Source organism: Xiphophorus hellerii, chromosome 4 (assembly GCF_003331165.1).
Source record: "Xiphophorus hellerii strain 12219 chromosome 4, Xiphophorus_hellerii-4.1, whole genome shotgun sequence".
Classification (NCBI taxonomy): Eukaryota; Metazoa; Chordata; class Actinopteri; order Cyprinodontiformes; family Poeciliidae; genus Xiphophorus; species Xiphophorus hellerii.
In genome coordinates, this window is record NC_045675.1 from 26747219 (window position 1) to 26775218 (window position 28000).

Here is a 28000-nt window from a genome sequence, read left to right on the forward strand (position 1 = left end):
TCTCCATCCGGTGTGTTGGAACCTTTTCACGGCAGACGAAGAATGGAGAGAGTCGCTAACGGCTGTTAGCGTGAAAACCTCAGCGGCAAGGAGAGCGCAGGAAAGCCTCACATGAATCTCCCCCAGCGCTCGGTTACATTGGACCTGAGCGGAACACGGGCGGACCCCTGGTCGTGTGGATTTACCCCCGTGAAGGTGAGCTCGTTGCGTTTTGCTCGCGCGGAGCCCCGGAAAGGAGCATTTTTTAAAAGGTTTTAAGCTAATATTGTCGTTGCTAACGGAGCTAATTTCCTTGTTGCGCTCGGTCCAGCTGTCACCCAGCCATCACTTGGTTGTTTTTGTCGTCAACAACCTGTAAAGAAATATTGCTTTTGTTCCCGTTTAAGCAACTCTGTTTACAAGGGAAACAATTAAATATTCCTGCTACGTTTTTCCCCTCTTTTTTGTTTTGTACACAGAGTATATTTATACCAGAGCAACCTGTCGCTAAGTAATATTTTGCTAACGTTACCTACACGGCTTATTATTTATGTTTAATGTTGAAAGAGGCTAAATTGAGTTCGTCCATGTTTATTTTGTTCACTGCTCGGTCTGGCCTGCCTTTATGTTGGACTGCCAGTAATGGCTTTGTCCGGGACCCAGTGGTGCACAGCTGCCAGCACGTCTCCCTGTTCTGGACCAACCGCAGGCCTCCTTAGATCGATCATCTTCATTTTTATCCTCACATTCCCCACGACTGAAGCGTGTTTCTGCGCCTTCGTTGCTTCTCTGCTCTAGATTTGTTTCGCATAGACTCTCTTGATCAGCACATTTCTTATGTCTTGCATTAAAACATTGAAGTTGTGTGTTTATGACTTCTCTGTTTAAATGCACCTGCACGTTTCCTTTGCTTGTGGTCAAGTGTTGCGTCTCGACCTACATTTCCTTGTGTGGTTACACAGAAAGACTTTAACAGCAGAACCAGCAAAGCATAAAACATTACTCACATTGTTGCATTTTCTAAAACACTGAATTAGAAATCATCAAAGTCAGTGTTAACTTTGATGATCATTCAGGATCAGTCCTGATTTCATTTTTGCTGTGTTAAAAAATATTTTAAAAGAAACTGAGTCAAATCTAAACAAGATGAGATTTTCACACTCATTTTGTTACAAATTCCAACCGAGTACTCTAAGCTAAATGATTATATTCTGCAAAAGTGTATTGATCACTAAAATTAGCATTATAACATTTGTTTATATGTAGAGTTTCCAAGTGCTTAGGGTACAAAATATTACACCTTCTAGTTATAATAGCAATATGTAAAAAGAAAGATTGATTGGGTAGCACTCTTTGAATTTCCAAAACATGATATTAAGATTTATTTATTTCTTTTATTGTTGTTTTTGTTTCCAAGCAGTTACATTTTTTTCTTTTCTTTCTTTATGCATCTAGCTGACCAGCAGTGCGCAGCAGGAAGTGTCTGATTCTTATCTGTTAGCTAAAAGAAAACTCCATTTTCTCCTTTGGCATTTCTTTAAAATGTCTTCAAACCATTGAAACAGTAAGATAAGAAAAAATTGCAAGTTTTTTTTTTTTTTTTTAAGCTTGTTGCTTGTAACCCGCCTGTGCCGAGTCAAAATGTTTGGTCTAAATGAAATAAATGTCAAAAGTTATAAAGCTTGCGTAATAGTTTGTAAATAAAGTCGCAATACTCGTCAGACATGATATGCAGAGATGCAGGGAAACAATGAAAACAATTTATTACTTTCAAATATAATGAAACGTTGCCATTTGGAACCTTAGACTTTATTTTGATCGCCAGAGAAGTCGGCTCAGGCATCTAGGAATGACAAATCTAAGTTGAACACAAAAACTAATTAATTAAATGGAACTAAAGGGAGAAAGTAGAAGAGTCTTATAATGATATATATATTTTTCTTAATCCAATGGCAGTAGCTCTTCAGCACGTTCAGAACACTGATACAAGTGAGATGGAGGAATTAATGGCTGCCTCAAGATTGCCGTCCGTTTTTTCTGAGACGTTTGCTTTAATAAGGTTTAGATGTGTTCATTAGTTCTGATTTGAAAACCAGATTGAAAAAAAGCTCTTTATAAATGGAGGTGCACAGGTATGTAACATTTGAGAATCGATGTATATTTGAGTAATCGGAGTCTAAATAGTGATAAGTTAGTTTATTCGAAATGAGAGTCAGCTGGCACTGCCACGGTGGGGGTCTGCGCTGCTGGCAGGCCCCCCTCAAACGCTGATCTTTCCACTGAAGGTTAATCACTGCTCTCTGAGCATTCACGGTTTTTATTAAAGACAAAATGCGTCAGACAATATTTGTTATAATAAATTCAGTTCAGCTGAAAGAGTTTAGCTTTTTACATTTGTTGAGGATTTTAATCAAATATTTGCTATTTTTAAAAACGTATAGTTTGAGAAAGTAAACTGCTACATTTAACTCAAGGAATGTGTTTTGTTACTGATCATTACTTTCATAATGTTTTATTATATTTTTACAAACTACTAACAGTCCTTTGCTGTTTTAGAATCATAAAATAAACACTCTCAATATCATTTTCTTTATTTAATCAGATAATATTTATTTCAATTGGCATATTGATTTGATCGACTGAATTTAACTGCGTTGTATTATAATTTGGGTTTATAATTATAATAGTATTTTTAATCAGATACTATTTGAATGTATTGAGCTGAAGTGAATTTATTTTAATGACGACAATGAACAAATTGTCTTGAATTAGAGAGAAATTGGAGCAGTTTGGCTTCATTTTATTGTTATATAGATGAACTGAACTGAGTTGAAAGTCCAAAATTGCCATTAAATAGTGTTTAGCTGGGCTAACATTCAATCAGTTACAAAACAAAACCACAAGCCTCATTGAAACATTACATATTGCCATCACCAACATGTATTTTACACCTTCATTCAACAGGTGAGATACATTTACTACCCTATGCCCTTGAAAAGAAGATTTTAAAAGACTCAGAATATAATTCTCATGACAACATATGTGACCACAAAAATCTTGTGAAAATGCTAGCAGGAGCTGGTAAGACAGTATCATTATGTACAAGGAAACATGAAACATGTCCTGTACCGACATGGGCAGTGATAGGCCACTCGGCAAGGAGGAATCCATTACTCCAAAACAAAGACAATAAATGCCAGACTGCAGTTTGCAGGACCTGTCCTCAGGTATACCTTAGTACCTGAGGACAGGTCCTGTGATCTGATGAAAACAAAGTAGAGCTGTTTGGCCATTATAACCAACATTGTGTTTGGAGGAAAAAGGGGGATTGCTTGTAATCTTGGGAGCACCATCCTAACTATGAAATATGGAAGTGGCAACTGCTGCATTTCATAAAGTAGATGGCATCATGACGAAAGAACATTATGAAGAAATATTGAAGCAACATCTGAAGACATCAACCAGGAAGTCGGCGCTTGGGGGCAGATTGGTCTTCAATTGGACAATTACCCCAAGAAAACAACCAAAGTGGTTACAAAGTGTTTAACGGACAAAACAGACAGTGCTCCAAGCAAGCCATCGTGAGAAGCTTGTGGAAGGAAACCCAAAATGTTTGACTCGAGTCATACCAGGGTTTCCTCCAGAAAACCTGCCGAGCCCTTTTCTGGACTTGGCAGAAAAGGGCAGAGTCCAGAATGTATTAAGGTAGGGCCAGTCCACAAGCGACTCGACGTATGTTTGTATTGAAAAGTGTTAAAAGATACAAAAATTTGGAGGTGCATAAGCAGGCATCATCATTTGAAAATGATAGCGTGTAGGGAGTGTGCGGTTGGAGCGCACTGCCTTATGCTCAGTGTAACACGTCAACTATAAACTTGGCTTAATCTGCCTCTACTGCATTAAACAAAAACCCTATTTAAAATAAACAAGTAAAGCCTGGTGACCGCCAGGCTTATAATACACTTATAATAAACCATGCATACAGATTAAGCTAAATCATTGTTCTGCACTAATCAGTCCAATTTTGCACAACTGCACTATGGCACACTTGCTGTACATATATTTACATATACATATCTGCATTGTTTGAATCTTTGCGAGGACTGCTCTTAAGTTGCTTTTTGTATTAACAGCATTTTATATTTTTACAATTTATAGCATTTTATATTTTAGTTTTATTTTTTATTTTATCTACAACTACTACTCAGTGGTAGTTGTTATTGTGTCTTGTCTATGCTGTAACTGCGAAGTAATTTCCCTGCTGGGATGAATAAAGTACTTCTATCCTATTCTATTCTATTCTATTCTATTCTATTCTATTAAGACCATATTCCCCAAGCAAATGTATATAACCTTCTGAATTCTGAGAAAGAAATCGCTAATTTGACATTTAGCAAGTAGAAATAATTCAAACTGACATAAAAACAAGAAAGGTTTGGTATGATTTAACTACAGAGAGCTGAATAAAACATACTTGAGACATGGCATTTGCAAGTTTCTTACAGACATTATAACTTCTAGAATCCATTAGTCAATAAAAGTACAAATTAAGTGATTTCATGTGTTTTCCATCTGAGGAATGCATTTTTCTCTAAGTTCAGCCAACAGGTGTGTGTCACGCAACACGTCCTCACTTTGTCTGGAGGTGTGTTGCCTTCGCAGGGACGAAGGCCGGGGATTCCCCACCTCTCATCAGGGATCACACAATCCTGCTACACCCTTTACACAGTTCCAACTGAAAAAGATGTTCAGCACAGGCAGTTTCTATTTTTAGACACCTACTTAGCTTCCACAACACATTAGTTCTTGTCTTGTAAATTTGCACGTTCAATCAGTTAAAATAATACAGGAAGGATGTTGCAGGTACCATGTTTACGTCTCCATGGTAGTCTTCTGGTCGGGCATGTCTGAGATCCAGAGTAACCGCAGCAGAGCTGGGTGGATGAATGCATGGGTCGGTGCAATAACCTTGAGTAACAAAAACACCAGGGTATCGTAGCATTTGCACAAATATTTGAGACGGAAATGCAAAACAGGTCGTAATTACTTGTTTAAAACAGAAAAGCAACAACTCTTTCCGTTAAATTCAGTAGTAGACTTTTTTTTTTTTGCCCTTTTTCTAGCCTACACACAGCCCTAAAAATCACTGTAGCTGTCCTCTTCCTTTATAAACACAAGTAATTATCTCTGTAACAACCTTGCAGCTGTAAAGTGAACTGCGGTGCCTCTGATATAATTGTGCGGTGTGAACTGAATGAAAGCGTTTCGAGGGCCCGGCTCGTGTGTGTGTGTGTGTGAAGACGAGGAAGCTCTTCCTCGGTCGCTAATCAAAACGCTTGGTTTCGAACGGCCCACAAATCATTATTTGCCCAACGGAAGCTGTTGCAGCTTGGCTCTGAAAACGTATTTGTTATTATTATTATTATTTTTTTTATTATTGTTGTGTTATGCTCTCGGCTTTATGTAATAGCAACAGCGCTCTGTTGCCCTTGAGAGCAAACGGGTTGTCTTTGATGCTGAGATCTGTGCAGGCAACACTGAGCATGAGTCATCCAGAAGCCTACACACACACACACACACACACACACACACACACACACAGAATACCTTCAGCATCAGCCTTACCATGCTGAGGAATTATGCCATTGTGTTCAAAACAGTTTGTGTTTTTTTCGCGCTGAATTACTAATAGGTTTTTAAAATGATTTTTTTTTGTGAAATGGATACTTTTGAGCAAAATCAGAGTGATTATTTTTCTGCAGTAGACCTAATTAGATGGATTTTAACCCTATCGACGAAACATAACTTGTCATTATTACATAATAAAACACTGAGCTGTCTTCATCAGCAGTAATCAAGCGATTTTTAGATCTGCAGTCGAGTGGAGGTAGACGTGGCTTTATGTAACTGTTGACATAATACGTTGTCCGCCAGGTTGTAGCTGTGGGTGGTGTGTGTAATGCTTTTGTGATGATATACTATGCCTTAAGCTTTGTGTTGATGCTAAAACTGCTCGCTGTGTTTTCTGTGACCACTGTGACTTGATCGCTGTCTCTTAAGGACAGCAGTACTTTTTTACGGCGAACCACCGTTGATCTATTTTCTCAATCTGTGCTTGTTTTAAAGGTGGTGAATGAGTCTTTTCTTGTTTTTAATCGCTTTCTTTTCTAAAAAATGGAAATTACAGAAAATGTTTTCAAAAAGTGACTTTTATTTCGATCATGACGGAGTAGAAGTCAGGCCAAGAGAACTTTTAATTGCGAATATACAATATATATATATATATATATATATATATAGTCATATCAGCAGAAAACGGAATCCTTATCAGAAAAAACGTCTGAAAAATTGCAAAAGAAAAGCTGTTTTGATAAGAAAAAAGCTTAGATATCAGGGTCTGATGTGACCAGATCCAGACAAGCTTTTGGTCCACTTGACACGGTGCAGTGTGAAAGCAAAAATGTAACAATGTTGCAATTTTGGACATTAATCGAACCGAGGATTTTGGACTGTCAGGTGTGCAAAGAAAATTGATTGAAAATTATAACCGATATTGGCATCTCATTTATCACAGTTGCGTATTTTCTTGATATTGTGCCACCTTTTCTAAGGTTCATTGTTTCGAGCTTTTTCTTAATGGCTTAGCGTTGTCGAACACCTGCACTCTTCAGACCAGCAAACTGCCAAAACTGCAGCTCTTGTTGAAGCGATCGTCCTGTTGCTGAGCAGTTTCTCAAGTTGCTTTGATCAGCAGCACATGGCTGCTACTTTCCCTCCTGAATGCTATAGAAACAGTAAGGGTACACTTGCTTGTTCAACAGTTTTTCTACTTAATTCAATGTCAAACAACAAAACTGGCTGGCAAAATAAAAAAGACGACGGGGCTGGGGGTAGTTGTTTTAATTTGGCCTGTTCAATACAGACTTATTTTGAACTTTGAAAACTATGTACTTTCTTTTTAAAGCGTCTGCAGACATGTACTAAAGGACAAAATTATCTCCTTGATGGACCAGTTCCTGTCTGCTACTGTATTGGAAGACTTACATGTACCTCTAAATGAATTCTGCTAAGAAACCCAGTTCTGTCTTTCCTGTATGTTTATGCATACACATAAATGAAAGTTCAAAGCTGAGGCTTTGAACCTGATAACTAAAGATATGTTAAAGCTGGTTCCGCTTCCTTGTTGGTTTCTTTCCATCAGATTATTACTTCCTTGTGCAGTTTTTTTTAGTAACAACTTAAGTGAAGTTGTCTTTAAAGAGTTTTCAAAATATATTTGCTTAGTCTGCTATTCTGGTGTTTAGAGGTCATTGCACAGTTTGCTTTGTAAATAAGAACTACCCTGGTAGGATTGTCAAGCCTAGTTATTTTTTCCTACAGTCTGGTTTAATTTTTTTAAAATTTTTCAATCTACTATATTTCATAGTGACAATATAAATTAAGCCCTTTCAGACCCACATATCTGAGGTCTAACCTGTTCTCTCTAATTGTTTTTCTCTCCAGGTGTCTACCTTCCTTGTGTGACAGATGTCGAGGCCTAGCAACTGATCGAGCTGAGAGGGCGAGGTCGGGGAGGCCCGCGGGTTGACGGCTCCAGCTTCTGGCCCATGAGAGCGACTGTGCCATCCAGGTGCCACCAGTAACCAGGGCTGTGGCTGCTGCGGTGGGCACGGCCCAGGAGGCCTTTTTTCGTGCGTCACTCGAGGCTCCCGCCGACCAGTGCTGCGGCACGCCATGGATCAACAAAGAGAGAAATATGGCGAGCGGACGACTAGAAGCACCAAAGCTAACCAGGGAAACCGGAGCGGACACCGACCGTCCGGCTCCTCGAACACCTCCGGCGTTCTCATGGTGGGACCTAATTTTCGCGTGGGGAAGAAGATCGGTTGTGGAAACTTTGGGGAACTGAAGCTCGGTAAGTGGGGTTTGAATCTTTTCTGAAATGACGCTGAACTGAAGAGACGCTTGTGGCATCAGTGGCTCATGTCATGTTGAGTAGTCGAGGAATCTCCTGGTCAGTTCATCCCCTTCACCACTTCGTACTAGAGTTTAGATTTATGGTCTGAGCCCGACCTGATATTCGGGCCGGGTTAGACCAAAATTATCTCCTTGATGATCCGCGGCACATTTAATAAGCCTACGATACATACAGCACAGAGAAAGCGAAACAGGAATGCGCAATATAAAGTTGTGTCATATAAACAGAGCAGCAGGCACCCTAAACTCCATTTCTTAACTCCATTTTGCTTTTTTCTACTTTCACTTGTGCCTGAACACAAACTCTTTTATGCCCATTTTCTTAAATATGTATGTGCTTATTTATGGATTTATTGATTAGAACATAAAAAATTAACTTAAATCTCTGTTTTTCAAACTCAATATTAAACGTTCTGTGGAATGGATGTAAGTCAGAATAGTCTTACATCAAATCGTTCTGATTTGATGTAAGGTCTGGGCGAAACATCCTTAAAGTACTGGTAGCCATCATCAGTGTTAAAGATATAGAATGGTGAAGAGGTAAAAAACCTACACACAGATGAAATGTCCGATTTTTAATATATTTTTACTTTTCTGTCTTATTTTAGGTAAAAATCTCTACACAAATGAGTATGTAGCCATTAAACTGGTAAGTCCTCTGCAGTTACACTTTAACACTTTACTCATTACTACTGCTGTGCATGAATATTCTTTTACAAAAACCTTTGACTGTTTCCATTTTAGGGGGAAAAAAAGCAATTTCTTTTATATAGATATGCACCAATCAATTGGTTAGAGATCAGTTTTTGCGGTGATTAGCTTTACTTGATAAACAACAGATCAAATACCTAAATATGTTGTTTTTTTTCTTAGTAATTAAGTGTGTTGTAACTAAGAACCCACATTATATTTTTGGCATATAGTTCATGTTTTGATTGAAGTGGAGATACTCTTACAATCTTTTGATTTTATTGAATTTTTTAAAAACTACTATATTAAAAGAACCTGCAGTAGACTCTTCCTCTTTTATGCGTGTTTAGTACAAAGAAAGCAAAAATGGAATCAGACAAAAACAGGGTCAGACCTCAAGGAAAACCGACAATCATTATGAAGAGCCTAATCAATGCATCTTGTTTTATTTGGGGGTTTTTGTGTGTGTGATTTTTTTTTTTTTACTATAAAATTAATTAAATCTTTTACGTGCACGTCGTGTAGGAACCAGTGAAGTCGAGGGCCCCACAGCTACATTTGGAGTACCGGTTCTATAAAAGTCTCGGGACCACAGGTGAGATCAAAGATTTGGATTTAATTCCCTGCTGTGTTTATGTGTGAGTGCATGATAATGATTTCATTGTTTTGGAAGATAAAGACAGAGATTGCATCATTTCCACAACAAGTGATTACACATCTCCGAGCAGATATCAAGCTGGTTTAAGAGCTTGCTTTAATCTCCCAGGATATTGTGTACAAAGAGTGCATGAAGGCCTTTAGCGATGGTGACCTTTAGAGATGCCTCGTAGGGAAACAGTTTCTCTTATTTGAGTTGAAGTTGGACTTCTTATTAACCTAGAAAGATATGAAGATTTTATGGCTGACTGAAACATGAGAGAGCCATTTTAAAGACAAATGATCAACCCAAAGGGAAGAGAATTTTGTGTCTCGCTTGCCTCTTCTTGTTGTCTCCATCTCAGTTAGGATTAAAGGTTTCAATCTGCCGTCTCCTTCGTTACAAACACTAGAAAATGAAATGGTTGGCCCCATGCTAGCCTTTCTGATACCGTGTATCTTCTCCAAGGTTGCCGAGACAAACCTGTCTGCGTTTCCTTCCCAACCATTCCCAATTAATCCCAGTCATCCATTCAAATTCCCCCTAAAGTTTTAAACATGAAAAGCAGGCATCGATTTTCAAACTTGTCTGCCAAGACATACTCACACAGCACACTGAGGGTGCTACTGACATAAAATCATAGGTGTCTGTTGTTGAGTACAGGCTGATGTTTTTCAGGATCTCCAATTAGAATCATCTTAAAATGTTGTGATCCTGATCTGAAATTTAGCATAAGATTTCAGAAAGCCCTACATTTAGTTTTCAACACATGCTAAAGCTGTTAGCATATTTTTGAGAACTATTTTTATTAATTACCAACTAGAGTGCTGCTGGTTAATCAAAAATGTTGATAAACCTCAAACATGATTATAAAAAGTAGAGGCAAGTTTGTTTTTGTTTTCTTACATTATTATGGGCATAATTGTTTAGCAAGTATTAAAAAAAAACACATTTTCTAATAGTAATTCATTATTTTTTCTGTTAATGAAAATTTGACACAAACAACGCTACATTTTCCAATAAACATTTAAAAAAGTAAAAGAATCTGTGACCAGTATGGCCACCCTTCTTTTCAGTAACAGTGATAGGCCTTTCATTCGTGGAGTCAGTCAGTTTCTTAATCTGTTGATCAACTTGCAACTTTTCTGTATGGACTTTTTTGAAGCCCATTCAGAAAAGTGGACTTTTTTCCTTCACTGTAAATTTTTTACCCGTTTACAAAAGTTTGTAGAAGCCCTCTCTATGTCTGGATGGGAGATTTTCTATATTTCACTCAAATCCTATTTTTTAAAACTCATAATAAAGCCGTTTTTTGGTTATGATAATGGTTTGACCTCAAAAGCATAATGTGTCAGTTTCAACACAAAAAAAAATAGAGAAAACATGCCGACATATAATAAATTTGTCTGTTGAAGAGTTTGATTTATAAATATCTAAACTTATTAAGAAGTGAAAACGCCTCTGCATGGCTTTAGAGCTGTTGATAAGTTCCGAATCATAATGAGATTTTGGATTTCCGCAGGTCCACATGATAATCAGTCTGGGAGAATAATGGCTATTGTTTTGCAAAAGGCAAAGACTGGAAAAGGCCAACTGTGCGGAAACCCATTAAATATTTAGCAAGCAGGCCTTGCCTCTCTTAGCGCTAACCCACCTCTGTCCTCTCCTCCAGATGGGATAATGTGACCTCATTTCGTCTTGGCTGCTCGCTGTACCGCATTCCTCTCAGGCGAAGGGGTTGTTTGCATCTGCGCAGGCAGCGTTTTTATGAATTTATGCGGCTTTACTTTGACCCTCTATCAGGTGTTGTTTGCTGATGCGTAACCAAATGTCTCTGGCTATTAATGAGGATGATTCCATCATGGCGTAAGAGTCGGCTTTCAGTTGTTCGGCTCGAATCATACAGGAAGAATGATGAGGATGGTGATGTTTGAGGAGGAAAGCTGTTTGTCCAAGGGTTGGTTTACACAGAGGAGGTGTTAAAGACACCATAGGTGTGAGCGCACCATAAGGTTTGCCACACCATGAAACACTCCTAAGAGTGAACATCTCGTTCTACAGCTTGGTAGAAATGAAAAACTTGAGTTAGATAAACATGGGAGTGAGCTTTCTGTGGGATTTCAAGCCGCATCTGATTGTCTGCTACAAATAAGAGTTTCAAGAACATCATTTTTTTTAATGAACTAAAATCACAATTGATATTAAGGAGAGAATGGGTAAAAGGAAGATGTTCTGCAGAACTGGAAAGAGTCATTATCCTGTGTATTGTAAAGTATCTTTACTCATCGTGACCGTTTCTTTCCATACATCGATGCTCACGTCATCGGTGATGTTTAGTAGTTCGCAAAAGCTTGACCAGCTTTGTTTTAACCCTCTCCACTAATTTATAGCGCATCTTTTATTGGAACAGTTTTTAGGCGTCCCACAGCCACCCTGGGTTTAGCTCCACTCATTTCTGCCATGTAATTAACAACCCACAGGATGCAGCGCAGCTTGCCTTTTACATTCCCATGCTCCATCTACTGCCAAAAATGCCGCTTTTCACAATTCATGCCTAAAGCACTGGCTGAAAAATAGAAGGCCATTTGGATGTCTGTCCACAATTTTCAACTGTAGGAGTAGAGTTCCACTCTCTGGTTCTTGAAAATCTTTAAAAAATTTTCTTTTTTAAGACAATTCCAGTTTTGCTTGAAGAACCATAAGACTAGGTTCTTCTACCGGTCACTAGTATTCATTATTCATATAAGAGTCGGGGGCAAGGTCACACTGTGTGAGAGCCTTTGCTGTAAAACAGCTGTAATATTTTGAAATAAGGACAAAATAGTTACATAAATGTTATTTCTAACTGACTTTGGGTTTTGGTTAGCATTAGCTGGTCAATAATCTCTGTGTGCAATCCTGAGAAGATGTAGATGTCTGATATCTGAACAGAAGTTAGTGGGGTTTTTTTTTTTTTTTTTCAAAAGTTAGCATTCTGCACTCAACTAGATTCTATTTGACCACGTGTCTTTCTTCCCTTTGTTCTTTCTTTCTTTTCTTTTCTTTTTACATATCCAGCAGAGTGGAACTCAGAATTGTTGTCCGAGTGCAGAAGTGAGGCCCAAAAGGTTTATTTTCTCAGGCCTAGCATTGCAGCGTTCACTATGGTTCTCCGCTTGATATATGTGTAATTGAAATCGCTTAGGTTTTATTTTAAATGTAGTGGACGCAAAGATGGGAAAAGAGAGGAGAATAGAAAGGTAGGGAAAAGGTTTAAAGGGAAACAAGGAGAGGCTAGAAAGTCAGAGAAGTCTGCTGCTACATCTGCAGAAAGAGCAAAAAACAAAACTGAGAAATCATGGCAACAAACAACATTTGTATGAACTTGTTATAATAAAATTTATAACAAGTTAATTCAAGATGTATTTAGTGGCAACTCCATCCCTGACATGAAAGAGACCTGATTCACGACATTCTTGCTTGCTTGTTTGCTGTACACCCTGGCAGCTCTCATTACGCCGCATTCAGTGATCAGAAAAAGATCTGATCACTATGTTTCTGTCCTGTCAGGCAATAATTGGGGCTCCTGAAACTAAAAGTTGACCACCTGATCACCAGCCACTTTCCCTTTGCATCTTCATATGTGAATGTGTTGTACTTTCATGTGGTGATTGTTGCTCCTCCATCAGGCGATTTACATATTTTTGTTAACAATTTTTAAAATCAAACTATCTTCCGAGCAAAACTCTTATGCTGCATCAAAAACGATGTGCGTCCCTCGCATTCCAGAGCCAATTTCCCATGATTGACCACACCTTCGTTTGATAAGCTTTTAAAATAAAATGCAAGCTTTCTTTGAAATTTCTTGGGATGACACTTTTAATAGACACTGACTGGCAGTAAGAAGGAGCAAACTTTGAGTCATGCTTCCCTGAAGCCAATTACCAGTTTGACCTGATTTCCTGTTCTTTGAAACCACGATGCAATCAGGACGACAGCCTCCGCTCACAGCATCTCTGGCTGCATGTGGATCCTTTGTTAAAGAAGAATAACTTTAAAGGACTTCGCATGGAAGCTGCTCTGGCTTTATTTTTTTTCCTTTTTTTTTTTTAAATGCTCTTCTGAAACAAAGAGCTTCAATGCACAGAAGGCCACCATGACAAACAACCCAAACAGAGTAGTAAAAGGGCCTCATCTCTACCATCATTATAGTCACATTAGACTGGCCACTCAGCAGTAAACTGCTCATTGGCAAGTAATAAAATAAGAGACGAGATGATGAATGCATGAAAATGTGAAGCAATTAGACTGAGTGGAGCTTAGAGGATATGATTGTAATGGGACTTTGTGCTGTGAGTCTGTGAAAAGATTATATTTCAGCTGTACCACTAATACCCTCAACCCAAACCCTGGTGAGACACCACATTCTGTTTACTGTTAAGCTAGGTAATGGCGGGATGTGCCTTCAAAGAGGTTCAGCTTTGTCTTTTCTTAAGTCTTTGTGTCATTTCACTTCTCCAGCAGAGGGAGTACCGCAGGTGTTCTACTTCGGCCCCTGTGGGAAGTACAACGCCATGGTTATGGAGCTGCTAGGGCCGAGTCTAGAGGATCTCTTTGACCTTTGCGACAGGACCTTTTCACTGAAGACTGTCTTGATGATTGCAATTCAGCTGGTGGGTACCAGCGTTGTCGAACAAGTTATTATTTTTCTCATTTGGAGGACGCTGGAATGTTTTCTGTGGCTGATTCCTCTTGTTTCTCCCCACCAGATTTCTCGAATGGAGTATGTGCACTCTAAAAATCTCATCTACAGAGATGTCAAGCCTGAAAACTTTCTCATCGGAAGGCAAGGGAATAAAAAGGAGCATATCATCCACATCATTGACTTTGGCCTAGCCAAAGAGTACATCGACCCCGAGACCAAAAAACACATTCCATACCGGGAGCATAAGAGCCTGACTGGTACTGCCAGATACATGTCCATTAACACACACTTAGGCAAAGGTAAGACAACGCCAAAGCTGTGATTTTGTTGGAGTTTGATACAGTGTCGTGCTAGTACTCAACTTTTCCCCATTTTGTGTTGTTAACTTTTGAACGTTGATGTATTTTGTTGGGATTTTATACAATGAACACAAAGTAATGCTAAAATTTAAAGTGGAAGGAAAACATTTTCGTAGTTGCCTTTTTTTTTTTTTACAAATCAAAATCCAGAAAGCGTGGTGAGAATTTACATTCGGCACTCTGTACGCTAATATTTCTAAATTCATACACCAATACGTGGATTGATTGGTAACTTTATGGTGCGTTCACACCAAACGTGTTTTGAGCATCAGGTGCGTCTGGTTTACATTCAAAGCCTATGTGGAATGTTGGACGCATTCGACGCGTCAAACGCTCAAAACACTTCAAATTGTGCCGCGCTACACGCTCGAAACGCACCGCAACGGTCCTCGATGCACCTCCGCATAGACTTTGAATGTAAACTGGAGGCGCCTGAAGCTGGAAACGCATTTGGTGTGAACGCACCATAAGGTTAGTGCCTTGGCACAATGACATGTAGCAGGACCACTGAGCAACAGTCCTCTGTCAAAACCTTTATAGTATGGTTTTGCTTCAACTTCGCAATCATGGATTACTTTGTGTTTAACTTGCCACATGAAATCCCCAAAAAACACATAAACGTTTGTAAATTTAACCTGACAAAATGGGATAAAGTTTCAAGGTTTACTTACCAAAGTCCTATATGTCGAACTTTTAAAGCCTTGTTTTTTTGTAAACGAAATGTAAAAATGAAAGAAAAAAAACAATGTGTTGATACAGAGCAAAGCAGACGAGATGACCTGGAGGCTTTAGGGCACATGTTCATGTATTTTCTGCGTGGGAGTTTACCTTGGCAAGGACTAAAGGTATGACGAGGGCATGGCCATGTCACCGAATCTGTCGGAGAATGTTTCGCACCTTGCTTAGGAAAAGATTCATCATTAAAGAGAAACTCGTCGCAGTTGATGCAAGAGTGTGTATATTCAGAAGTTTTTTCATTTTAACCATTAGAAGTTGATACTTTGTCCTTTTTGAAAACGGCTTCACCAAATTTAGAAAAATAACTAATAAAATGTGTCTCTACTTTCTTGCCTGACTTAGTAAAAGAGTAATGTCAATAAATGAAATAAAAACAAGACAAAATCCTGTGCTTCTGGATTTTTACCCTTCACACTAGTTTGGGTAAATTTTGGACGCTTGCTGTGATCTCAAATCGTCGATCTGTACACTGTCCAGATTTTGACTTGGTGTAGGTTTTGTAGACTGGAATATCGGGGAGCGATGTGCAGCAAATTATTCACAATTTGCTCCATAATGGGATACTTCAAGGAATTCAGTGGGAACGTCAGATTTTCCAGTATAATGTTTTGCGGCATATGGGTTGAAAGATCACACATTTAGCTTTGAGGTTTTTTTTCTTAGAGAAAAAAAAGAGAGAGAGATTTCTCTAGCATGTTTTTAACCATTTGTGCTATTCAATAAAAAGGTAATATTCCGGATAAACTTTTTTTAAATATTCCAAAAGTTAATATTCTGTTATTTCAGTTCATACCAGAACTGAAATGTTCTTTTATGATCTCATTTATTTATTTATTTTTTTAGGCTGACACATTGAAAGAAAGATACCAGAAGATTGGTGATACAAAACGAAACACTCCTATTGAAGTCCTCTGTGAGAATTTTCCAGGTATGCTGCTGATGACGAGTTCATGAATTTAGTCTGATTATTAAAAAAAAAATCTTTGTAATTCTTAAAATGAAATAGTATTTACTAGACATGGAGGAAATTTCAGTTAAGTTTGTTTTAAAGCTTTCTCTGTAAAAACTACATTATAAGTGGGCCTGTCATGATAACAAACTGTTGCTGGACAATAAATTGTCTTTAGTATTTTCAAGTAATTATATGTTAACCTGTACTTTACCCATATCAAGCTTCTTTTTTGGTATCCTTTCACGCAGAGGAAATGGCCACCTATTTGCGGTATGTAAGGCGGTTAGACTTCTTCGAAAAGCCTGACTACGAATATCTGAGGACTCTATTTACTGAGCTGTTTGAGAGAAAAGGATACACGTTTGACTATACTTACGACTGGGTTGGGAGGCAGATAGTAAGTGTGCCGTGTTGTTTTCATGGTCATGCCTTACATACGTCAATCCTTGAATTCAGCTCATTCTTTCCTTTCCGCCAGCCCACGCCGGTGGGATCTGTCCATATAGACTCTGGTGCCTCTGCGGTAACAAGAGAGAGCCATCCTCACAGAGACCGGCCCTCGCAGCACGCGCCGGTTCGAAATCAGGTACGCTCCAGAGCAGAGAGAGTCAGTTCCAGTAACGGTAAAAGAGAACATGGGAAGCTGTTTAGCAGCTTTACAAAGCAATGTGCAAGAATATTGAACCCAAACTGGCCTGATTTGATCTTTTAAAGGGACAGAGTTGTGATTTCCATTCACGTAGTGACATTTTACAGCATAATCAATTAGCTATGTTACCTTCAATTGTTATAAAAATCCTGCACATATTAAATATGACTATAAAAAAAAACTTCCTAATGTAGCGCTTTGAAATTAGGCCTCTGTCTCTAAAAACTTTCTGAATGATGTTTTTAATGAAGTGATGATGTCAGGAATTCATCACTTCCTGTGCTATATCAAATAAAAACTGTTTATTTCTAAGTATTTCAAAAGATTTTTATCCATATGTGGGTGGTTGTATTTCTGTACTTGGTGTGAGCTGCAAGAGCTTCTGTTATTATTTTTTTTTTATTTGGCTTTAGGCTCAGGCCTTGCTTAGATTTTTTCCCCCCCTTGTTTTAATTCATGGTTTTTTTACTATTTTGTTTTCTTCTTCATTGGTCATGCTGCTTTTGCATGGTACCTTGCTTCACACACCCAAATGCCATCTTTTCTAATGCAATTATTCCATCACCTTCACCCCTCCTTCCCTCTCCCGTTGCACCCCCCACCTCACCCCGTTCACCCCGAACCCCACTTCCCCCTCACATCACTATGGCAACCCCCGACTCCCGAGCAGACGGCAGGCTCAGACCGACGAGGAGCATGGGAGGTGCAGCCCACGCGGCAAGCAAACTCTTTCTATTTGACCTCCCACCTGGCAGCGGACAGGCACGGGGGCTCAGTACAGGTACACACCCCTTACCCGTTCAGCCCACACCCCCCCGCCCCCACCAGCCCCACCCACAGTCTCCATGAAGTCAGATCTGTCTCATAAATCCAAAGTATTTACACTTACAATGTAAACACAAATGATTCCCTGCATAGTTTTCTTTATTAAATTTTTTTATTTAGAGTTTTATGAGATTTTATGAAGTGAATAAAGTATTTTTGTTGTCGTTTTACATCGTAGCTTTGCCTTTTATGTGAGACAGATCTACAGCGTTTTACTTTCTTTACCCCTGGCTGGGAAATGTTGTTTTCTGCTCCGCCGTATGCATGTGATCTGGTGCCACCCACCCCACATGTTCAAAGTGAATTTTCTTCCTTTTTTTTTCTCTTTGGCATCTGGAAGCAGTTTTGCATTTTGAGCTCTGGTTTCTACATTTAATGACTCTGAGGCACTTCTTTTATAAAATCAGCACACCTTTTGCATGGCAGGATGAACTGGCTCTGCCAAGGAAATGCATGCTGGGTATGGTTTTATAGTTGGGCTCAAAGGGCGATTCTGGTTATGTTTTCTTTTTTTTCTTTACCTTAACCAGGTTTGCTTAATAAGGTGTGAATATGTTGTGGGCAAATGAGAAATTATCCATAAAATGGTGCAATTAGTCAAGTTTTTTAATTGCGTTAATAAAATATGCTAATGTAGGCTTTTTAAAAAAAGTCTACGTTAGTATATTTTTTTTAAATGTATTAAATTTCCAGCAAATGTTTTTTTTTAGTTAATTGTCTTATTAAATGGATCTGAAAAGCTGTGACATAAAAAGACATCTTAAAACTGCAAAATATATATTTTTATTGTATTTCAGTAGTTTTTCTAATTATAGAGATTCATTATGCACTTTATGCAAAGTTTAGTTTAATAATACTTGAGAATAACGAGTACAATACTTTTTCCTGTGTAGACTTCACAATTGGAGCTACAAATATAGTTTCATAACTCTAATTAGAGTTTTTTTGGGGGGGAGCTTTTACCCTTAATGTTAAAATCTTTGCTCACTGTTTGTTTAGTCATGTTATAAAATCTTTACCAGCATTTACCCGCTGGGTTTCTTAACTATTACTTTACATTGAACATTGTATTTGGCTTCTACCCTCCATGTTGTTTGGGAAGAAGACTCTTGGAAATGGGCTTTGAGACTCTAAACCAGAGCTGAGCTGCTGAAGTGTTTTTTTGTCTCATGGCCAGCATTATTGGGTGAAACTGTGGCAGTTTCAAACTTTTAATCAGAAGTAACACCCGTCTTTGCTGCAGGTGGTCAGCTCAACCAACGGCGAGCTGAACGCAGACGACCCTCTGGCTCAGTCCAACACCCCGATTACACCTCAGGCAGATGTGGAAGTGGTCGACGAGCCCAAGTACGTATCCTGGACCGTCTGTGTCTCTCTCCATGTCCTTCTCTTGCTTTCCTCCTTCTGTACCTCTCTCTCCTTAGGGTGTAGTAATGTTGCAGCCCAGACCTTTTGCTGTAGTCTTAATTCACTGAACTTGAGTTTCTCTGTCACATTATCTCAGTGAATTTCTCTTAAATACTTAAATTTGACGCAGATCAATTAATAAGATTCAAGTTTCTGTTGAGGTGCTTTATATGTAGCCTTTACTTTAAATATAATAATTCAATTTGACTAAAAAGAACTGTGTACAAAAAGTGCTGCTGATTCCTCTTTAAGTTAGCGGAATATCCGTAAAGTTTTGCGCACCGTTTTGAATCCAACACAAAATAAAGGGATCATGTTATTATCCCCACACACATTTGAGGAACTGTTTTTTTGAAACGTGTTTAAGAAACAGGACAAATGCTGATTATTTTAAACAACTTTGATTCTGAAAATACATTTGCTTAAGGGAAATGCTCCAATTTCAAATAAACTCATGTTTTTAATCAATTTATGAGCTCGGATAATTTAGTGTATTTTACAAAACTGCAATGGAAACACTTTTTTTTTCACAGCACACACGTGATCAACAACTGGATGATTCTACTGGAAAAAGACAAAGACGACAACAGGAAGTTGCAGGAGGATGATAGTGGCCCGGTCTTTTAATGCCTTATCACATGAACAAACTTATTCAGCGTCAGTTTAATTGCGTTTAACGAAAACGTCGCATTTGCAAAATTGTGTTTTGTCGATTATTATTGGAACATCAGCAAAGTTTTTTGCACATTTGTAATGGAAATGCAGCCAACATATTCCCAACACGTAACCAGTTGGAGCCAATCGAGGATTTTGTCCAGTGATGCAGATTTTGATCAAAATGAATGCAACCATAGTTTAGTTTATTCATTTCAAACATATTCACATTCACAATTAAACAGTAAAGTCTAATTTTTTTGATAGTTTGTTTGGAAAGGAGGTAGGCAGAAGGGTAAACTTATTTAATCCTTTTTCCTATGTATGGCTATTATTCTTTACTTCAAGTAAGAAAAGAGAAATATTTACAGAAAATAAACTGAATAAACTATTTAATGAAAATTAGACTGACATACAGTGGGAGCAAATGTTTCTTTTCATTATTAAAGAAATGTAAAAAAAATGTTTATTCATCATATTGCTGTTGCAGGCATCACCTGTCTTAGTTGATGTGTATTCTTTTGCTTTCTTGGACATTTGAACAGCAGTAAATGTACTTCATGTTACAGTGAACTAGAAGATTGATCACCTTTTAACAGAAGTACCAACAGAGACATAGATGAGGGGATTTTTCAGTCCTACTGAGCTGATCACTCCTTTCTGAGTTACTGCCTTCATTCTCAGGAGACAACAATCATGACCAAAAAACCTTCAGCAGAGGTTTCTCCCATTTATTCAGATCGCAGGTCTTTCTGCTTTGCTCACGCAAATCTTTAGCATGATGGCCGGCTTATTTAAGACCTTATCAGATGGTGTGTTTCTGGTCTGCAATTAGAAACAACCCGTAATAAATGTAAACGTGGTGGCCGCAGCAGCTTAGCTTCATCTTTTGAGCTAATACCGTCTGTACCCATGAATAATTGAAACGGCACGTATGGATGGCTTTTTGACGTTTTATTTATTCATGAAGGAAAATATCATGAATGCATAAATAATCTCACGTGGCTTTTGAGGCCGTTTTGAAATGGCGGTTTCCATTAGCGGTGCTTTGATTTAGACATTTCTGACACAAATTAGCTTGATCTTGACGTCTAACATTTCATTTCATTTTAAGAACCATCAAAATGACATTGTAAACTTTAGACTGCTACTTTTCTATGGTAGACTTAGCCTTTCTGTTGATTTTTAAGTCTACTGCTTAAACAGTAGCATTCTTCTATAGAAAAAAGTTTCTTATTAAATGTCTTTATTTGTTTCTGTTTCAGACTTCCTGAACAACTCAGATATTGAAAATAGCTAACTTTGATTCTTCTTCTGTCAGTAGCGGCTTAGAGTGCGTTCACAAACCTGAATGAAGCTAATTTCTCAAGTAATCTTTTAATAATTACACTTGAATGTTGTTCTGAAATATGTTTTCATGCCATGTTTTCTGCCTCATTGTATCCCCATAGGCAGTGATAAACGCTTTTAGAGGAAGTTTGTATTTGTATTTCTGCCGATCACCAAACGGCGCCTCGATGCAAATGATGCATCTCTACTCCTCGGTGCTCTTGATTATTTATGCACTTTTTAAAAAATATATCTTTATTTAATTATTGTATTGCATAAACCAGTTTCCACTTTGACATTAAATGTTTTTTGTTTAAAAAAAAAAAAAGTTAGTCCAAAAAGTCTAATTTTGTTGATCCTGTTTGATTTGTAAAAGCATAAAAACTGGTGGATACTTTTCATAGGCACTTTAGACGCCAAATATGCATTAATACGCAAAGTAGAAACAGTGCTAGCTCTACCGCAGAAGCTAACATCGACGCTTTTCCTCCTCCTCGCTCCTGGGTGGACAGCCAATCCTCGCCTAAGAAAATGAATGACGCTGGATGGGACTGCATTTTCTTTTGAATACTTTACATATGCTTAACCAAAACAAAAAAGAAAAAAAAAAAAAAAAAAACTAAAATAGGTGGATTTCCCACAAATTATCTGGAGTCATGTTCCACAAAAAAAATAAGCCTGCGAATACTGAATCGCTACTGTTGTTTTACCCAGATGTACTTTGTTTTAATAAACATCAGACCCAGGTTTGCCTCGTGCTTTACTGTGCAAGTGTGGATCAGCTACAATCTTCATTTTTTGTTGGATTCAAAACTTCTGCCTGTAACAGAAAAACTACAGCATGTTTTCCTCTTGTGTTTAGAAAAAAATGTAAAGAACAAAAATGGCCACAGCTAAACAAGGAAAACTAGAACTTGATACCACTTAGAGTATATATATATATATATATATATGCATATATATATTTATAATGTATATATATAATGATCAGAATCAGGCTTCGTAACTTTCCAACTGCTCTCTGAAACATTTAGGAATAATATCTTTTTAAGCAATATGCTTGAAACAATTGACTATGTAAAAGATTCTCTCTATAGATCTCAAAACTGCAGGAAGTTTTCTTCCAATAAAATCCAGTGTTTGTACTGGTACTGGTTTCTCTCTTGTTTTTATGCCCTTCAGGAGTTTGTGCAAATTGAGACTTTCAGAACACGAGTGCAAATGTGACTTTGACATGACGCACTAATCAGTTCAGCAGCATTATATAAATCCGATGGAATCCTTTTGCTCCTTTTGTCCATCTTTCTCCTCTGTGTCCACCTGTGTGTGTGTGTGTGTGTGTGTGGGTGTTTGTGCGCCGACTCTCATAAGCCTAGTCCTACTGTATTAATCTATCTTTTTTTTTTTCTCTTTACACTCTTTCTTCTCTCTTCTGTAGCTGCGTGAAAATGCTCAACCTGTGGTGAGTCCCTCTCTGCTTGTCCACATCATACTCATGGGACAGGGAGTGGACCGGCCTAGGCTGGGCCCAGTGGAGTTACTCACTAAGTTTAAGCAGACTCTCACTGGTACAATAGTGCCTTGAACTATTAACTATTAACAAATAAATCAATGAACAGTGCGGTTTTCTATTGTTTTTCTAATTAATTCAGTCATTTTAGCAATAAGTTAAGTAGTGCTTTTTCTTTTCATGATGATGTTGGAACTAGTGGCGGATCAAGGCAGAAATACTAAGCTGGTCTTTTTATTAAGCTTCTGTAGCTTCTTTACAGGCTTTAAGTATTTGTTTGTAGGTTTTGGCATTATTTATCGAAAAGAACCCAGTCACTGTCCTATGTCTTGTCTCTGTGTGTCCTTACTGAGCGCTCAGGCTCGCCATGTCTTGTGCTTTTTGTGTGCCTTTCTTTCAGTGCATACAGGAAAAAGTCGCCCTCTCTTTTCACGTACAGGTGTCGCTCGGTAAATGAGAGTGTCATTAAAAGGTCGAGGTCATTTCAGTCATTGGATTCAAAAGGTAGAACCTTTAGTTGCACTACACACACAGGAAGTGATGTATCAAGCATTTGGTTCTGTTAATTTCCTACTATTATGGAAATGAATTAGGACTGCAACTCATGATTGTTTTAATAATTGGTTGTCCTAACGAATAATCGATTAATCTGATCAAAATTGACACATTTTGCAGATTTTTCATTTAACCACTTCAGGCTTTTTTTTATTATACAATATTAGAAATACATTAAAAGACACAAATAAACAAATAGTTCAATGTCTTTTTTAAATAAGAAAATAAACATTGTATTGCCTAAAATGCATTAACATAGCATTCCTTTAGTGTACGCTTGAGTATATGTAGCATAGGATGCATCTGCAGCTAAAAAATCTCCCAAAAACATTTACTTGACCAAACATCAATAAAGAACAAGAAAATCTATGTACTATTTTGTGCAGTTTTGGCTGAATTACTGCTCTGAGGGTGTTGTTCCTTCAGAAAACGGCATGTTTTTGAGTCTGTACTGCCCAGCTAGCGATTAATCGATTTGGAAATTAGTTGAGGATTTTTTTGATAATCGATTAATTGTTTCAACCCTAAACCTAATATTCAGTTTTTGAAAACCAAACAAAATTGCAACCCGATACTTCCGCCTACTGAACATTTTGTCCATGTATTGTGCAAATATTCTGAGCGTATTCGGTGGTGTAAGCTCAGAGTATTTGGTCGGAACTCCTTTTGCATGAATTACTGTTTTAATGTGTGGCATCTCTCGAAGCACCGATTCCAGGCAAAGTCCACACCTTTTGAACGTCTACCAAATTTATGAATCGGCTTTCCAAAATAAATTGCACTTTTTTTTTCTTTTATTTTTTAGTACACGTTTTCCTTCAACTGTTTGGATACAACTCTGGAATAAGTTTCTTTAGCAACGACGGGTTTTTTTTTAGTTCGGTGACTATTTTCTGTAAATCCATCAATTAACTGACTTATTTTATAAAAAATAAATGCACTTTTTAGCACTTTCTGCATAAATTTCACGCTTTGAAAGGAATTTCTGAAATAAATGTCACTCTTTGAGGATATTCTAATTTATTGAGATGCACCTGTACATGAAAACCTTGGGAGTGAATAAGCGTCCAGACGCACAGTGGATGCCGTTGCTAGTTCTTGATGCTAAAATGATTTTTTAAGCCACGGAAATCTTTACCTCTTCCACGTTGTAGCAGCGTTTCTAAGGCAACCTCTGCGTCACGCGTTGCCGCTCGTACGTTCGCGTTAACGTCTCCCCCCTCCCGTCTTGTCCGCAGGTGCTGCTGTTTCTTCAGGCGAAAACGGAAGAAGAACACGCCGCGGCACAAATGATGAGTCGGGGACCGGAAGCGAATCGTTCCTCGTGTCCGCTTAAGAGTCGATTGTGATTTCAGAAACCTGGATGGTCCCACTCAGAATAAAAGAGGGAGTCAACTGAAAGATTCTGATTGAATTGTTCTCGGCCAGGACCGCTTTGACGGGGGAAAAAAGAAAGTAAAACACACACAAAAAAAAAAAACAAACAAACCGTGGTTTGTGGAGATGTACAGGAAACATGTCTTACGATGGGAGTTTTTTTATTTCCCCCCCCCCCACTCCTCTTAAGTTATGTGGGATGTTTTACACGTCAGACGGTCCAAGAATTGTTTTGGTTTTGTTTTTTTTCTCCATGACAGCCAAAAATGTTTTTCTCTCATCATTGTTGCCATATTTCTTTCTTTCTTTTTTTTTTTGCTAAAGTCTCGTGTGTTGTTGTTTTTTCTTTTTTTGAGAGAGAGAGAGAGAGAGGAAGAGACAGGATCTTCCTGTGGAATCTCGCCTCCATCGCACCGTCAGGTCCTATTGTTTCGACGCGATTCATCTCGCCACGCCTCTTCGTTAGTTTGCCGACTTGTTCGCTTTTTTTTTTTTTTACCTTTTCTGGATCATTTCTCGATGCAGGACAAGCAGCTGAATACACAAAGGCGAAAAGGAGCATTGGCAGTCTTTCCGGCTCTCGCAGGACGTCCCGTCGTTGAACCGAAACACACTACAGTCCCTCTTTTTACTGTTGGCGATAATGAGCAGCGGCCTGATGTTTCTACATGAGGCTTGAAGGGGGGAAAAAGAAAAAAAACAAACAAACAAAAAAAAATAATGCTATTTATCACTCTGTTGCTACTACTTTTCCTACACACTGCATACACACTGAATGTATTGACAGATGAGTGAAATGACTGGAGCATTTCTATTATCTCTCCAGTGCATGGGAAGGAAGTCGCAGTTAAGAAGTTTAACAAAATTAGTTTATTTTTTTTTGTTGTTGTTGTTAAAAAGGAGAAGAAAAAAAAACTGACCAAAAACTGAGTTCAGTTCAGATTAGGAAGGGTCTCCTGGACTTTGTGACCACAACAACAATCAGACGACGCCACCCTGGAAGGACAGTATGCTCTGGAGAGTCACCGCCTCTAAAAACCGCTCTGTCCAATGCCTTAACCTCCATCCACCAAACCCGACTGACCGCCGCTTTGGATAGCAAGTTAACAGCATGGTCGTGAGATTTAAAAAAAAACAAACTTTTTATGTTTGGTTTGTGGGTGTGTGTGTGTGTGTGTGGGGGTGTGTGTGTGTGTGTGTGATTTCCAAATGATTAAACCCAAAGCAAGAGACTGTTTCGCAGCCATTAAAGGCCGGCCACGGCTTTTCTCTTCTTACCACGGAAATGTATTTCCCACCGAAAAGGAAAAAAACAAACAAACAAAAACAAAGCCAAAACTGAAGGCGCTCCCCTCCCACCAACGCCACCACCGCCCCTGTGCTGCAAAGAGATGTTTCGACGTCGGGGCCGCCGCTTGAACCGCGGCTCCTCTCCACCGCGGCTGAGACGGACAGAAGCTCGGCGGCGGAGGAAATGCCTTGAAACAAAATCTCACCTTGCCTATCATAACAGGAAAAAAAAAAAAAAAAACAGAATTTCATTTGTTTTCATTCTATGCTAATGTGAATTCTGTCTAATGCAATTATATTTTTTGTTGTTTTCATTCCAGTTAGCCATGGTTTTTATAGGGAAAGTGATGGGGGGGCACGGGGGCAAACAAAACAAAGCTTGATTATTACTGCACTACATTTGTTTGACCCCAGGCTTTCCCAGAGGAGACCCTGCCTTCTTAAAAAACAAAACAAACAAAAAAAAAAATCCACTTTGAACGTGCTTATTACTTTAATTGTAGCTGCCTGGTGTGCTGGTTGGGGAGGCGCATCCTTAGTTTTGGTGCCACGGCCACCCTCCACTCAGCCCTCCGTTCCCTCCGCACACAGACATGTCAGTGTAAGATGAAGCGACACTCGGTGGAGTGTCCGCTTCAGCGTTTCGTGGACCTGCTCCACTAGAATGTTGTAGATGAGTCCGTATGTAAACCTGCTTCCTAGTTGTATTTACACTGTACAGCCTGGTTTTTTTTTTTGTTTTGTTTTTTTTTAAGCTCCGCTCCTTTCAACCCGGCGCGCGACTTTCTCCGGGGAGCCTAAGTTATTGTGTTATCGAAAGTACTTGAATATGTAAATCTATAGGAACACTTTTATTTGTTTGTTTTTCTTTTCTTTATTTCCTCTTCTTTTTTATTTTTTGCTTCCTTTGTTCCCTGTAACTCCACGTAAAGGATTTAATGGGGAAACGATGGGAGAAGAAGCTATTTGAATGACCGATTATTCATTTATTCGATCTGAGGTCAGGTCGTCCGCGGCAGCTGGATCCGTGTCGCTCCAGCTTCCTGTGCTAAAAAGAGTTCCGTTTATCCGAGATGGAGTAATCCAGATTATTTAGCCTTCTCCACTCCCAGCCCTGGATTCCCCCGCCGAGTGCCATTTCCGAGACTACTACTACTACTATTACTTCTACTAGCCCATGCCTTTTCCTGTGCCAGGAAAATATCAAGATGAATGTTTTCCTTTTTCACTCCACCCCGTGTCCCCTATCGTTTCTTTTTTTTCTTCCTTCTGCAGGCAGCTCGGTGCCATACCAGGCGGCGTTTTTAACGACTCGTCCCGTCTTAAAAGTCCAAAAAGGAAGGGGGCCAAACCCACCGCCTTGTGGACCCACGCTTACATTTCCCTGCTGAGTTTGTGACGCAGCATCTAGTTCTATAGCTTCTGGCTGAGCTGGTATATATAGCTATATTACTCTGGATTTGTCTTAAAGCGCCACACTCATTGTGAGCTGTATCTGCTGCATGGCGAGCTGTCTCTTTATCTTAATGTTGGATCCGCGAGACGATGCAGCTTCCGCTCCTCGCGACCTTTTGTGTCTTTTATTTCCCCTTTTTTTTTCCTTTTTTTTTTTTTTTTGCTACACATTCCAGTTCTTTTCCGACTGTTCATGTCAGTCACGGTTTATGGCTTTCGTGTGTATTTGTGTACGTGTGTAAATCAAATCAAAGCAAATGAGCGCATGAATGATCTTTTTTTTGGGGGTGGGGGGGGGTTCTCTGGCACTTTCCTCCCCCCCCCCCCCGCCCCTCGTTGCTGTACTGTAGGGTTGTTTGATTTACTGTACCTTGTTTTTTTTAGGGAGAGGTGATATGTACTGCAATATTGTGCTGATTATTTGAACTGTAAATTGTACAGAGCCTCACAATTGTAGTCTTTGTTGGGGAATTTCAATTTAAAAAATGATTTCTGATTTCTTTTTCTCAGACTGTGGAAAATCAAATTGTACAGCTCCAAGAATCTATCTTTCCCTCTGCGTTTTTTTTTCTGTTTTTTTTTTTTAGAGCTGTGATTAAGAAAAATCCTTAATCTGTAAATAAATAATATTGTGTTGAAATATGAATGTCACTTCAAAAAAATGTATTTGAATGAGTTAGTCAAGGGCTTCAAGTTTGAAGGACCCACCATTTCTTTTTAATGATTTCATATATTTAAGTTGCAGAAAGGTAAATGGCCTTTTTATCTGAGATGACTGTTTTTTTTTCCTTTGTTTTTCTCGGATTCATATGAAATGGTGTCTCACACATGAACCTCCTAAAAATCACTTTTTTATTCCCTCCACACCTAAAGGGAATCTCCAATTTGCACCCTTTTTATGTAAAATAAAAGATCTGTCCACCTTTTTCAGTC

General features: G+C 38.6%; 1 protein-coding gene across 6 annotated transcripts; it reads left to right on the plus strand.

The window, feature by feature from the left end:
• The first annotated feature begins 10 nt into the window (after positions 1 to 10).
• On the plus strand, positions 11 to 27995 carry csnk1g1 (casein kinase 1, gamma 1). Of its 6 annotated transcripts, XM_032560790.1 has the most exons (14): positions 12 to 195; positions 7483 to 7894; positions 8565 to 8605; positions 9172 to 9241; positions 13784 to 13935; positions 14032 to 14266; positions 15086 to 15171; positions 15908 to 15992; positions 16265 to 16413; positions 16495 to 16602; positions 17336 to 17446; positions 18734 to 18837; positions 22319 to 22342; positions 24184 to 27995. In XM_032560790.1, exons 2-14 carry the CDS (start codon positions 7714 to 7716, stop codon positions 24236 to 24238), a joined length of 1401 nt encoding a protein of 466 aa, XP_032416681.1. In that variant the 5' UTR covers positions 12 to 195; positions 7483 to 7713; the 3' UTR covers positions 24239 to 27995. The 6 variants fall into 6 exon arrangements, with proteins under 6 accessions (XP_032416680.1, XP_032416681.1, XP_032416682.1 ...); XM_032560789.1 differs by lacking the exons at positions 22319 to 22342; positions 24184 to 27995 and adding an exon at positions 19431 to 22143 and having other exon boundaries at positions 11 to 195; XM_032560791.1 differs by lacking the exon at positions 22319 to 22342.
• Positions 27996 to 28000: the final 5 nt, after the last annotated feature.

What these genes read in the sequence shown, in the direction of transcription:
- csnk1g1 (XM_032560789.1), top strand. Translation starts at nt 7,714, where the DNA reads ATGGATCAACAAAGAGAGAAATATGGCGAGCGGACGACTAGAAGCACC. An exon ending in TGATGATTGCAATTCAGCTG is followed by an intron (nt 13,936 to 14,031) that starts GTGGGTACCAGC and finishes TCTCCCCACCAG; the next exon opens with ATTTCTCGAATGGAGTATGT. An exon ending in TAACACACACTTAGGCAAAG is followed by an intron (nt 14,267 to 15,085) that starts GTAAGACAACGC and finishes GTGTTGATACAG; the next exon opens with AGCAAAGCAGACGAGATGAC.